The sequence below is a fragment of the Dipteris shenzhenensis genome, chromosome 16 (assembly GCF_047967505.1).
Source record: "Dipteris shenzhenensis isolate YYH24624 ecotype China chromosome 16, Dip_SZ_1.0, whole genome shotgun sequence".
In the NCBI taxonomy this organism is placed as follows: domain Eukaryota; kingdom Viridiplantae; phylum Streptophyta; class Polypodiopsida; order Gleicheniales; family Dipteridaceae; genus Dipteris; species Dipteris shenzhenensis.
The window spans coordinates 20,567,799-20,582,041 of NC_141611.1; the positions used below are offsets into that span (position 1 = coordinate 20,567,799).

Below are 14,243 nucleotides of genomic sequence, written 5' to 3' on the forward strand. Positions count from 1 at the left end.
CCTTTGTCCTACTGTCACAATCGTCACGAAGCTTTTGAGACTCCAAGGTAGCCTCCTCAGTACCATCAAGGCCAACTGGCAAGAGTCCACCTTTTGACTAACCGATGCTAAGTGATCCCTTACCACCTTGACCTTTGTCAAGTGGTCATGTACTGAATCTCCCTCATCCATATCCAGATTGTAGAGCTGATGCTGAAGAAGCAAGATCCGAGGTGTGTTATTTGTCTCGTACAGATCCTTCCGAATGGCCCACGCCTCTACTGACGTCTCGGCCATTTGAATGTGAGGAAGTACAGAATCCGCCGTAGTCCCTATGATCAATGCCAGGGCGTGGGCATCTCTATCTTCCCAACCTTCGAGCTCCTCTCCATCTACTGGTATGAGTATCTTCCCCTTGTTGTCCACCATATCCTCCGGCTTCGCATCCACGCCCGTTGTCAATTTTCACAACTTCCGAGCTACTAAATGACTCCGGATCTTCACCTTCCAGATCACGTAATTTGTCCAATCCAATTTCCCCGATACTAATGAATCCAGGAACATTCCCAAACTCATCCTCTAAAAACACAACATAGTGCAGTTTCAATCCCACGATAGTCACTCATAAGATTGAAAACCGTAAACTCCATCACGCATAGCAGGAACTAGCTACCATGACATCCCCACTGACGTCATCAGCGCCCAACAGTGGGTGTAGACCATAGTATAAAAGTATGCTCTCACACATACAAATCCACACACCCACACATACTTGAGCATCCATATATACATAGTCTTCGTACTGAGTTTTTGTCGGCACTCCGGAGGTGAAGGGCAAACTCAGCCATGACGAAGGCTAGCACTAAAGGAGAAGGCTAATCAAAAAGTAGTCCAAATCTCTTCATTCAAGCTACAACTGCTTGTGCAAGTCTAAACGATTTCATTTTAGTCTCTCCCAAACGAGCATCTAAATCTAAATCCAGCTGATAGGACAGCACACCATTTAAGATAGAAAGAATTATCGCAATACTAGCAGGCCGCAACTTGGACGAAAACTTCACAAGGTGAAATTTGCATGTCCGCTAATACGGCAGAAGCATATACCTAGATGAATCCAAGAACATTCCCAAACTCATCCTCTAAAAACACAACATAGTGCAGTTTCAATCCCACGATAGTCACTCATAAGATTGAAAACCGTAAACTCCATCACGCATAGCAGGGACTAGCTACTATGACATCCCCACTGACGTCATCAGCACCCAACAGTGGGTGTAGACTCTCTATCCAAAATGATCCTCTCCACCTTGTTGCCTATAGAACAGCCTAGGTGGGAAACCCTTCCAGCTCAATCTGCAGCTTCTCCATGTCTCTTGGTCCCTCCAAGGTATAGGCTCCAAGATGGGTGGAAGTCTACTCCTGGCTTGCGTGAAGGCTGCTCCAGAAGATGATGAATGAGAGCCTAGAGGCCCTCCTTTTATAGGCCCCCAAGGGTGTAGAATCCCGTAGGATAGAATAGACGCATCTTGCAAGAGGTGTGAGAGCACAATGAAAGAAAGATGGTAGTTCTCTATTATGGATTGTGAGAGAGAGGACTCTCTCTTATAGAAAGGGGGAGAAGGTAATATCTTCCTTACATAAGTGGCAATCAGCTACCTTCCCTACATAAGTGGCAATCAGCCCCTACATCAGTGGGAATCAGTCCCTACATCAGTGGGATTGCCTTTGTCTTACATCATCACTTAGGTCACACACTAGACACATCGTAGCACTTGATGTGCCTTTACAACACACACAAACACACGTGACTCCCTAGATGCACACATGCACCATAGAGCAAGCCCTTGATCATACTTATCCCAACATACACCCCTTCAAGAGGTTGCCTCTTGCAGTGTCAAGGATACATCTAGTCTCATAGTTTCTCATGCCATCTCATGGTGATCAAGGATAAATCTATGGCTAGGATCTCATGCTAGCAAGGGTTCCCAAGGGTGTGAGGTTCACAGAAATGGGATAGTCAAAACACATATCACATAGTCTACATCATATGGTGACCAGAGGTGATTTACAAAAGACATAACATATTCTTTTTGGAGTACTACTCCAGGCAGAGAACCTCAAAATTTGACCAAGTGATGATAAACAAAAAAGTGCTTAAAAGGCATAGTCTTCATAGGAGGCCTCATCTTGTGGAGGCACATCAACTGAAAGTAGATTGGCAGTTTCTGACTTTGTAGTTGCTTCCTTTTTTACTTTACAATACTTTTCATGGTGATTGTTTTTGCCACAATGTTTGCAAGGATTGATCTTGAAGCAATCTTTTGAGAGGTGATTAGTCTTCCCACAATGTCTGCAAGGTGAAAACTTGCCCTTTTGAGTTTTTATGGCATAGGTTGTGCCATTGCCTCTCCGGAGTTCCATGTGCCTTTCCTCTTCTTGAAGAGCAGTAATAAGACCTTCAAGAGTAGGATTAGGAAGATTTTTCAAAGTGGTAACATGATCATAATCTTCAGGCATACTTTTGAGCAACATTACCATTGCATTATCTGTAGTGATTGGAGAGTTGATAGAAGCAAGTTGAGTCATGAGACTCCGCATGTGATTGACATGGGCAGCCAAAGGAGTGCCACTAGCCATCTTCAATTCAAAGAAAACAATCTTAAGTGACAATTTTGAGATGTGAGAGCTACCACCAAAAATAATATCAAGCTTCTGCCAAGCTTCAGAAGGAGAGTCCAAATCAGAAATGTGATGAATATAGTCATCTCCTAAGCCAAGAGCAATGATGCCATAGGCTTTCTCCTCTCTAGCAGGATCTCGTGCCAGGCGTGTCGGAGTTGAGGATTCTCCAGCATTAGAGGCTGTTGAAGAAGAAGTTGAAGCAAGTTTGACAAAGCCCCAGAGGTTTTCCCTCATCAATGCAAACTTAACCTTCATCTGCCATATGTGTGAAAGCCTTTACCATTGAACTTATCCATATTCAAGAAGGCAGCCATAAGAGGGTCTAACCCAAAATGGGCAGTGTCTACTCTCTTACAAGGCTAGAAAGAGTTGAAAAACTTCAAAGTATAAGCATTTAGTGTAGCAAAGACTTGTAACCAAATTCCATACTACAAATCATAATGGAAATGATGCTTCAACTTGCATGCTTCATAGAGGTGGCTAAATGAAAGTATTCCAAGCAAATCCAAGTATAGCAACTTAAAGGAAAGCTATAGCCACAGTTGTACTGATGCTATTCAACACTTTAAAACATCAGAAATGCTAAAGCAGCATCTAATGTAGCATCAAACTCACAACATTGTCAAAACTGTCCAAAACAGAGGCCTGAACTTGGAGGGTGCAATTCTCACAGCTCATAGCTCTATTCAAGGGGATTTTTATGCAGGAAGAAAGGCCTTATACCAGAGAAGGCCCTCCACCAAGGAAGGGCGCAATGTTGCGCCAAGTCGCCATAGCCAAGCTTGAGAAGACTGACTGGTTTTTTGTCTGTTGTGCCTCCATTTCTTGACCAAACGAGCTCAGATTTCAACAGCAGCTTGCCTGTAGTGTCGTGCAGCTCGGGCTCAGAGGAATTTGCAAAAGGGCAAGCGCAGAGGCGGCATTACGCGATAGATCGTCGAGTAGTCTTTGTATTGGCGTTGCGCGTACAGAGGAGAACTCTCTAATTGCTTGCAACTGGAAGGTCGCCCGTACACTAGGAGTCTGCAGCTCAAAGGGTTTCAGCAATGGTCGCTTGTAGGTAGAGAACAGGCTCTCACAAAATTTGGGAAAGGAGGAGGAAAATGGAGAAGATGAAGAAGCTTTGAGAAAACTAGTAGTTTATGCTAGAGAAAGCATCTAATGCTAGGCTAGGCTAGATCTAGATATATATATATATATATATATACCTTTGTAAGACTAGAATAAGTCCAATCATACAAATTTAGAATTTTTTGTTGTTCTAAAGATCAAAAATCTACAAAGAAAATAAAAGAGAAAAAATGAAAGAGAAGAAAAAAGAGGTAAACAAAAACTTTTATGAAAAGCAAAAGGAAGACATACTTAGCAAGCAAAGCAACACTTATGTCGTCATCAGTGCCCAAGCATAAGCAGCTATACTGGGTTTCTAAAGACCCGCGGAGTCTCTTGGGCAAACCCAGTGCTTGCTAAAATACGTCAAATAAACAAAACAGAATGAAAACAAGAAATAAAGAAGAAACGAAGCAGGTGACTTGAGCAAAAATAAACAAGCAAGTCAAGAAACAAAAACTTCCAAAAAACTAGAATCTCTCTCTCTCTCTCTCTCTCTCTCTCTCTCTCTCTCTCTTATTTAAAACATAAAAAGTTAAAAGGCACTTTACACTTATGTCTCGTTTCTGCAAAGAGGCAAAAATACATTTCTAACTTAGAAAGCACAAGTATACTCAAACAAACTCTCTTTAGAAACTAAAAGAAAAACGGGCTATTCAGCTCCCCGCTTTTTGTTTTCAGCTTAAGTTCAATCATTCTAAACAAACCTAAGGCCGAAACACCATAGATAAAAGACTTCATATCTAAGAATGTGCGAACTTTTTTCATTATTTTCCTTGGATTATACCTCTTGTGTAATAGTAAAGTGATCAAATTACTACAATGAGTGATAAAAGACTCCTTAGTTGTACAAAGGCGGGAAAATCTATGGAATTGGGAAGAAATGACTCCATATTTTGCCAAATCAGAAATGTTTGAGTCAATGTGAGGCATTTTTATAATGTGTAAACCACTATATTCAGGTTGTTCACGTTTATCGTATATATCAACCTCTAATCCTATGGTAGATTGAGAAAGTCTAAGATCTAAGAAAACACAAGAATCCCCTTTTGAAGTGCAGTTCAGTTCACAAGAGTCACGAGGATAGATTCCTTCTCCAAAAGCTCTAGCGTCTTTGTACCTAAAGCTCTGATACCAAGTGTAGAATCCCAAAGGATAGAATAGATGCATCTTGCAAGAGGTGTGAGAGCACAATGAAAGAAAAATGGTAGTTCTCTATTATGGATTGTGAGAGAGAGGACTCTCTCTTATAGAAAGGGGAAGAAGGTAATACCTTCCCTACATAAATGGCAATCAGCCCCTACATCAGTGGGAATCAGTCCCTACATCAGTGGGATTGCCTTTGTCTTACATCATCACTTAGGTCACACACTAGACACAACATAGCACTTGATGTGCCTTTACAACACACACAAACACACATGTGACTCCCCTAGATGCACACATGCACCATAGAGCAAGCCCTTAACAAAGGGACTGTCATAAAACCGACCAGCCAGCCTCATCCTGGCCGAACAGTCTGCTTGCTGGCTGACTTGGTTGGCTGGTCCAACCAGCCCTATATAAGGGCCTTTGCCAGGCCTTTTTGGGCTGCTGGCTTTGTCCCTGTCTGTGCCTATTGCAGGCCCCAATCCTGCCCTGCCATGTGTCCTATGGAGGCGACTGCCTGCTGCAGCATCTCCACCTCTGTACGGCACTCTTGCAGGACCTGTCCCTGCTTTCACGTGTGCGCCTACCTGTCCAGCAGGTCCCTTATGCTGTCGCCATCTGTCCACTGCTCTGTTGCAGGTCATACACCTGTCCACAGGCCTTGCCACATATGCGCCTATGTCCTGGGACACCCTATCTTGATAGCTGAACACGTGGCAGCCTGTGTGCTGCCCATGTGGCAGCCTCTGCCTTTTCTGTGTGCTGCCCACATGGCAGCTCATGTGCTGCCCATGTGGCAGCCCCAATATCCCCCCCGTCGTCTACCTCCCCCATGCTCTCCTCATATGGGGGCTTACAGATGGGGAGGTGACCTTTCCAAACATTCCCTTCCCCTCTCTAAGATTCTTCCGTTGCACACACCTTAACCATCTACTATTTCCAACTGCATGAAGAAACTAGCCAAGGGTATAGGTTTTTCTAGCAAGGACTAAGTTGGGAATGAGTAGGGGAGTTCATCTTGAAACAGATGGTCTGATGGAAAGAATCAACCAAATGCTCGAAGATATGCTAAGAGCATACGTTTCCTGACATGGATTTAGACCAGCTAATCCCACGACAATGGGGATTCCGCAAAAAGTCCCGAGTGCCATGGATTATAGAGAATGTTCAAACTGGCTACGTCAAACGATGGATAGGGCTAAGATTTATGCAGACGAGAACAAAACTCTCAAAGAATTCGAAGGAGAGAACGTTTTTCTCAAGATCCCTTACCATGCTAAGTCCTTGGCTACAGGACAATGCATGAAGCTATCACTCGGATATCATGGGCCATCATTAATTCTAAAGAGAATAGCCCAAGTAGCCTACCGGTTAGAATCACCATAGGTTGCAAGGTGCATCCAGTGTTTCATGCGTCTTTGTTAACGATTTTTGCAACCAACTCACTCATTAATTGATGGAGTTGTTATGTTACAGAAACCAAAGGAAAATGCAACACACAAGCCAACAAGAATCCAAGACCGACAAGAGATGATTTTGCAAAACCAGAATATACCAACGGTTACCTATGGTGCTGGTTGCTTGGATGGTCTTCCTCTATCTGAGGCTACCTAGGAATCCGTTTACCAGACACTAAGAGCATTCCCATGTTCCATCATCGAGGGCGGTGATGCCTCAAAAGGGAAAGAATATTCAGAATGTAGAATGACCTCGGATGCATCGGTGACAGAAAGTCCTTAGAGAGACCAATGGTAATGTATATAAATGTAGATATTTGAGTGTTACGTTGTGTTAAGAGGTTCGGTCAAGGATTAAGTTGTCAAGGTCTTTGATGACTGGGGTCCAAGACAACTAGAAGGCTCTGGACCCATTATTTCAAGCTCCCTGCTTCCCCTCGCGTGCCTTTCTCCCCCCCCCCCCCGCACTTCTTGCCCTTTTCATTCTTTCCGCCTCCCCTTCCCTACACCCTTCCTCACTGCCCTCATTCGCCTCTGTTTCCAGCTCTTTGTTGCCCCCTTTGTCCATCAGCAACCTGTTTTGCAGATTGTGCAGCAGTCTTTTTGGTTCCCGAAGCTCGTCATGAAGATTGCGCTGCCTTTGGAGCTCCCTCTAGCTTTCTACCAGGTCGCATGGACCCTTCTCAGCATTGAGCAGGCTCAAAAGCCCGTTCCAGGAAGAGCTTCTCAGAGTTCCCCCTTTCGCAACTGTTCCTGAGAGTTCTCCTGCTGCTCGTATTTCACCATTTGGTCTCCAGACAGTTTCGCCAGCTGTTGGTCAGCTTGTAGCAAGCTTTTGAGTACGTTTCTTGCTCGCAGCTCAGCTCAAGCAGCCCCTAGCCTTCGGGTTTCTCTTTGGAAGTCAATGGTGGGTGTTTCCATTGCTTCCAGGGACCCGAGACTGTCCCGGGTCACCTGGAACTGTTGGTATGTCCCAAGAGTTCCCAGCCTGCTTGACTTTGGCCCTCCTTCTTGGAGTTCCTTTTTGGTTGAGCACTAGGAGCAGCTCTTGGTTATTAGTGGGCATCTACAGCCTCCTAGCTCTCTCTTCAAGCTCGCGGGACTGTTTTTCCAGCCTATTGTTGAAGGCTCTTTCAGTGGCTCACTGGCCCTTGGTTTTTCTGTCCTTTGCCAATCCTTCAAGCTTCAAGCAGCCCTCTACTTGAGCTCTTGGCTGGTCTTTTAGTGGGGATCATTATCCTTGCTCTTTTCCACCTTTTCCTTCCTTTTCCCGCCTCTTCCTCCCTTTTTGCAGCGCAATGTTCTTTGTTTTTAGTTTTGAAAAGCAGCTTGGTGGATACCTTTGTCTAGCAAGAAGGGCTTTTATGGCAGCACCTTTGACTTCCCCTACTGTCAAGGTTCTCCTCAGGACAAACCACAAGTGAAATTACAAGTTCAGTCTCTCAAGGATAAGGCAATGGTGGGCAGAATTGTGGGACTCACACGCTCGGGTGGTCGTGGTAGATGGTGGGTTCCTAAACTCAGATTGGTTGTCGAGAGCCCAGAGTCCCTTTTGGAGGAAATCTACCTCAAGACCCTTGATGGAGGTGAGCTCAAACAGAAGATCGAGGTCTCATGATTACTAGGGCAATGCTTGCAAAGTCGTCAGGTGGGCCATCTCACTCGTGATTGCCCCCGAGGACAGACGGACCCGTCTCCCCCCCCCCAAAAAAAAATCCGCAGGATCAACAAAGACAGCAAAGGAAGCCCCAGGAAAATAGGACTCAATGTCCTTGGGGGCAGCATCAACAGCAGCAGCAGCAAGAGTCCCAGACCCCTTGGATGGAGCCATCCGACGGGAAGTGGACCAAGGTGGAAAAGAAACCAATCAAGCAGGCCTTGAAGAATCATAGGCAGCGTGCTAGACTCAAAGAGAAGCACGAGCAAAGCGTGAGTTAGCTTCCCACTCCCAGGGGGAGCTCTAAGGGAGCGCCCCCTCAGGTCGACCCCGAACTCCTAAGGATGAGTCCTCCTTCGATCTTCTAGAGGATCCCCCCAGCGGTAGAGGCCCAAGAGTACCCAAGCATCCGCTCCTCCCCCCCCTCTCCCCCCCCCCGTTTCAAGCTATCAAAGCTATCAGGACCCTTCAAAGGTTTGTCCTGGGCAACCTTTGCAGAGGGAGTTCTAGAGGCTAGGAAACTAGAACTATGTAGAGATTCCAAATACATATCCTTTGGCTCTGGAGATGACAGTGGTTATCTTGCAGCCCTGAAAAAGGCGCGGGCACAATCAGAGTAGTTGAATCCTGCACTCGGCTGTCTTGGGGCTTCCACTTTGCCTCCACATAAGACCCAAGGTCATATGAGCTAGTAGTTAGATCCAAACAATGTACCACAACTCTACTTTGTGGCCATCCCCTTGGGATGGACCATGAGATACCGGGACCTAGAGCAAGTCTGACCTAACACTTGGACTGGGGTATGTAGCCATGGATGTAGTTCAGTGCTTGGCTAACCTCATGCCTGGAGAGCGATTATGTATACTATGTGGGGCAGACCTGCCCTTGATCTGGCTGGCATTATGCATGTCTAAGATAAGGTCAGCCATCTTGCTGATCGAGTGGGCCGTTTATGGACCAAGTCAGGTATAGTTTCCAGGGCCAGTCGGTCAATCTGGGAGGGTGGCAGACGGACCTATAAATAGGAGTTTTTTGGCATTTCCCTTAGTCACCCACTGAAGCTTATGGAGGCCAGCAGGTGTAGAAGCATACTTCTGTGCCAGTTCAGTACAGCGATAGGGCTGTTGGCAGGCCAGTAGTAGGTTGCCTATGTGGGGTCCTGTTTGGGACAGTTTTGTAGTTTGATCATTCTGTGGGGCATGATAACGACATTCTTTTTCAGCCTATTGTGCTGTGTATAGTTCTAGATCTGAGAATGTCTCTTTCTCTACTTGTGCGCACAGCTTGAGAGGAGCAGGCTCTGAAACAGTGTAACCAACTCCACTGCAGGGTAGTCAGGTGTATGCTACCCGGAGACATTTCCAGCTTGTGGCAAAGTCACTCATACCATAGAGGATCAGGGACATGTACCGTTATGCACACAGCATATAAAAAATGTTCTTTTCACCAAGAATTGAATGACCACCTAATTTCTCTTACCTCTCTTGTGAAGATAAGGTTAGAGTTTTTACAGAACAAATGCGATAGAAACAGCCGCAGCCTCTACAAGCTTACAGCATCTCGATTCTCAAGCTCCAAGTGAGCAGAAGCCAGGGCCCATATAACAGTAAAGTATGCCTTCCATTTTCAGATTCGACTGCAGTCTGGTACTCCAAAATCAAATTCTCAAATGCCCAAGTAGTATCGACAATGCAAAGAGAATACATTGCTTATGTGGCTTTTGTGACTAATGGAACAAGAGCTGTGGAGCAGAGGAGCTACCACTGTGGTTAGCGCAATGGGGGTGAGGGGAATTGTTTGGAATCAATGAGCTGTTTTCAGTTCTAGCAGTCAATGGCATTATCCCTTGGGTAATTTTTTCCCCATTAGCTTAGCCTTTGATTTCTTGCATCAGTGAGGTCAAGTACAGGGCAGCTATTCAGAAGCTTCTAGTTCCATCAACTTGCATAACCTTACTGGTACAACAGTCAAGATTGCATCCTTAAAATCAAGAATCCCATCTTTCATGGCATAACCAAGCATACTGAAGAGATTTTCACTTCATCGAAGCTGTTTACCAAAGGTGTCACAAGAGACGACTCTGTAAAGTTAAAAGAGTTCACAGAAATATGGCAATATAGGGTCTTATTCAGGAGTAGGAGAGGGGGGCCAGGGTAATTTGGTTTTCCTGTACTGAGCTTCTTGAGAGTATGACTATTTGCCAACAATGGGTAGGAATCAATAAGTTGTTCTAAACTCTAGTGGTTAGGAACTAAACACTAAATAGCCCATTTTCAAATTTATGTTTCCTACATGGCTACAGTAGTGTTCCCACATTAGGGTAGGGCCTTTTTACGGTTTCCACAAGAGACTCCTGGTGTGCTTGCATCCATTCACCATATTGGGCTCATTGATAGCTTGCACACTTCAAGGATGCATGTGTGCTTCATTTTTTCAACCATAAACTCATTTATTTGCATTTTGTATCACATTATATGCATTTCTAACACTCTCATCCATATAGAGGGCAACATTATGTAAAGGTCACCTCATGGCCAATAACAACCTCCCCTATATGACTGACAACTCATTCTTTCCTAACATTATGCTCCTAAAGATCAATAAAGACTTTGATGCCACTAACATTCATAAACAAGGTCCATGCTTGGCAGAAAGAAAGGCAGCAAGGATAGCAATTGAAAAGTCAAACATATAATTTGCATGAAGCAACACATAATCCAATTCATAGGAGTAGCAATGCTCATTGCACAAGGCCAGAGTTTTTTATTAAAATTGAGTGCAAATCAACATGAAAGATTATTTGAACACCTAAGTAATACTAAAAGCAAATTGATGTTTGTTAAAATGTTATCCCAGAGTAACTTACGGATCACTGGTACTAGCACTCGCTCCATTTTCTTGAGCATATTTTGAAAAAGGCAAGGCAGCAATAGCATCCAGGGTAAGCCCCCTGCTATGTGTTCCAACTGCTTCTCCCAATGCCACTAGTTCCTATATTCAATGTTGGTTTAAAGGATCAAATGATTTGCATGCCAAAATAAATACAAAACATACTATAGCACCTACACAGCATACAATATAGGCATGATACGTGTGTGCATGCATGTGTGTGTAAAAAGAGAGAGAAAAAATGTGTGCACGCGCGTGTGTGTGTGTAAAGAGAGATAGAGAGATGCATCCAGGAACATGCCCAAAACCGTCTTCTAAAACACAAATAGTGCAATTTCAACCTCACAACAGACACCCACAAGGTTAGAACCATGAACTCCATCATGCAGAGCAGGCACTAGCTATTATGACATCCCACTGATGTCACCAGCACCCAGCAGCAGCAGTAAGATGATAGTGTAAATATATGCTCACACATACACATCACAGCCACAACACTCAAGCATTCATCTATACAAAGGCCCTTATATAAGTTTCTATGTCAGGCTCAGCCATGACAAAGACTAGAAGGCTACCAAGCTACCGGTTCTTACCAAAATAGCTTAGACATCATAGCTAATAGGGCCACGAATAGAAAATATTGAACACAATATCAGCAGACCACACCTGGAACAAAACTTTACAAGATAAAATTTCATAACTTTTCCCATATCAACAAAAAGAAAGGCTAACCCATATTTACTTCATAGGTATGCCCAAAATATACATTCTCGAAAATAACAGATGACACCCACCATGAGGGCTGGTACCACCCTTTCTTTAATGAAAAGGAAACGTTGGCACAGCCATAACAGTTATCACCCATTTTCACACCATTTCATTGCCCACTTTCCTCTTCCCCTTCACAATATAAGTTTGATTAACACCTCCTTCATTCCAAAATTACAAACTTTTGTAGCTTGATCCTGTCTCTCTTGATGGATAATTGTACACAAAACATCATTAAAAGTCTCCTCTGACAATACTCTCAAAAGAGAGTTTAATCGTTTCAACCCTCTTACATACCCAAGTTGCTTCTGTTTTAAGGATCCTTTTAATAAAAACCCCCCAAAAAAAAGGATCCTTAAAAAGTAATAAACTTCATCTGTTCATACAGACAAAACGCTTTACATACTGACAAAATATGCCTATTGATTGTATCGAACAATCTTTCAAATAAAGGAATGATAATAGTAGAGTTTCCTTCAAACGTTTATGATTGAACTTACTTCATAAGACATGTTGTCTGGATCTACATCCTGCCAAGCATCCTGCATAACAAAACAGAAAAAAATAAGAGAGAACCGTAGTGGCAAAGATCCAAATCACTGAAGATTTATTCAAAATTATGCAAGCATGACGTAGACCACACCAAAAGGGCAAGAAAGCTAACTTGTGAGTCATTGCTCTCATCTTCGTTATCACCTTCAACTACATAGAAAAGAGAAATTCATGTTAGAATCTTCAAGAAACGGTAGAAAACTGAAGAGCACAGAGAAGGAGAGCATCCGTGAGTTCACTGTGAAGGAGCCTACAGGCAAGGGTGCTCATGATAGGGGGGACGAGAGAGAGAGAGAGAGAGAGAGAGAGAGAGAGTTCATGCACAAGTAGGTAGACAGATGCTTTCACTATTGATGGTTTTAAAAACTGACAGTACAGCTGAAAATGAAACAAACGATAGAAGACTCGCAACTGGCATAACTAAAGATATTGATCTGAGCTTCACACAAACTGAGAGCTTTTCCAATTGGATTACCAGCAGAATCTGCACATACATTCATGAATGCCAGTAAGGGCCATCATTTGAGCAGTTGCCTCCCGATCTTCAGTCTCTTGTAAGGCTCTAGCAAAGGCTTCATCATTCTCATAGAGTCCTCCGTCAATATCCTCCTCCTCTTGACTGCTGAGAGAAAGACCTAGCTCAAGAGTTGGCTGCTCTGGAGGCAACTCAGCTGCATCATCTTCATCATCCCCATCATTACCATACTCCTCATAGTCACAGCTTCCACTGCCAGATGTATCATATTCACTTCCTTCATTATTCATATGTAATAACATGTATGCCCGTTCCTGAAATAAATTGGAGCTGAGCTGGTTAGGCATCCTCTCACTTTGCAAACATTGTACAGTTACATTCATTCTGTGTCCTCATTGCTTGTATTCAAGAAACACAATATGAAACATAATGCAAGCAATAAAAAGAGTTACCTTCAAAGCATCCATGTATGCTCAACATCGGCATTCATAATATCATCACTTATCATATTCTATATGCCTTCTAATTCTGTACTTAGGTAGATTCTGACTATTTCCTACCTTTTAAAAGAGTTGCAAAATAGCAACAATACGAATTCACATTGTTGTCCTATTTCTGCAAATTGACAAAGATGGAAATGCACAATTGCCCCTATTTCAAAGCTTCAATCATACCAGCTAAATATCCCATTACAGAAGTCCCTTGATTACATATGGCCTTTTATAAGCAGAGCTGGACGGCATCAACACAAAGAGTGTGAGAGTTTTGGAGAGTGAGAGAGAGAGCAAGAGAGAGTGAGCTTGAGAGCTGAAAGCTTGATAGCTTGATTGCAATAGAAGAGTGTAAAGAGTACAACCGAAAGAGTGAGAGATAAGGTTTTGTCCTAGTGACAAAACCTTAGTAGTCACTAACCATAGTTAGTGAACTAACTGCGGTTAGGGGGAAAAACCTCTTAAAGAGGGAAAAGTGCTCCTAACTAGCTTATTAAATTACATTGGTCACTGCTGAATTATATCTATAATTCTAACACCCCCCTGCAGTGCCAATGTCATGTACAAGGCTGATCAATTACCAAACGGATATAAGTTCAGGGCACTGCGAAATGCCTCAAACTTTTCACGTGGTAGTGCTTTGGTGAAAATATCTGCAACGTTGTCATGTGTGGACACAAAGATCATACCGATCTCTCCTGCATGCAACTTCTCTCTGACGTAGTGATAGTGAACCTCAATGTGCTTCGTGCGAGCATGAAACACTGGATTCTTTACCACTGCAATGGCACTCTGACTATCAGTGAGAATTGGAGAAGGACCCTCCAAAGACAGATGAAGATCAGCAAATAGACATCGTAGCCAGACACATTCAACTGTTGCTGTGAAAGCTGCCCTGTACTCAGCTTCACATGATGAGGTAGCCACTGTAGATTGTTTCTTGCTCAGCCAGAATATGCAAGATTTACCCAAAAAGAAACAATTGCCACTAGTGGACTGCCTAGTGTCATAATCACCAGCCCAATCTGAAT

General features: G+C 43.6%; 1 protein-coding gene across 6 annotated transcripts in view; it reads right to left on the reverse strand.

Moving 5' to 3' along the window:
- The window catches only part of LOC147892671 (RING/U-box superfamily protein), a 43,019-nt gene that overhangs the window by 10,903 nt on the left and 17,873 nt on the right, over positions 1–14,243 (reverse strand). For all 6 annotated transcript variants that reach the window (XM_087387074.1, XM_087387075.1, XM_087387076.1 and 3 more), the window contains exons 3-6: positions 12,741–13,035; positions 12,359–12,396; positions 12,195–12,236; positions 10,904–11,028 (exon numbers count right to left, since the gene is read on the reverse strand). In XM_087387074.1, the coding sequence (XP_087243200.1) occupies positions 10,904–11,028; positions 12,195–12,236; positions 12,359–12,396; positions 12,741–13,035 (500 nt within the window). The remainder of the gene's footprint in view (positions 1–10,903; positions 11,029–12,194; positions 12,237–12,358; positions 12,397–12,740; positions 13,036–14,243) is intronic.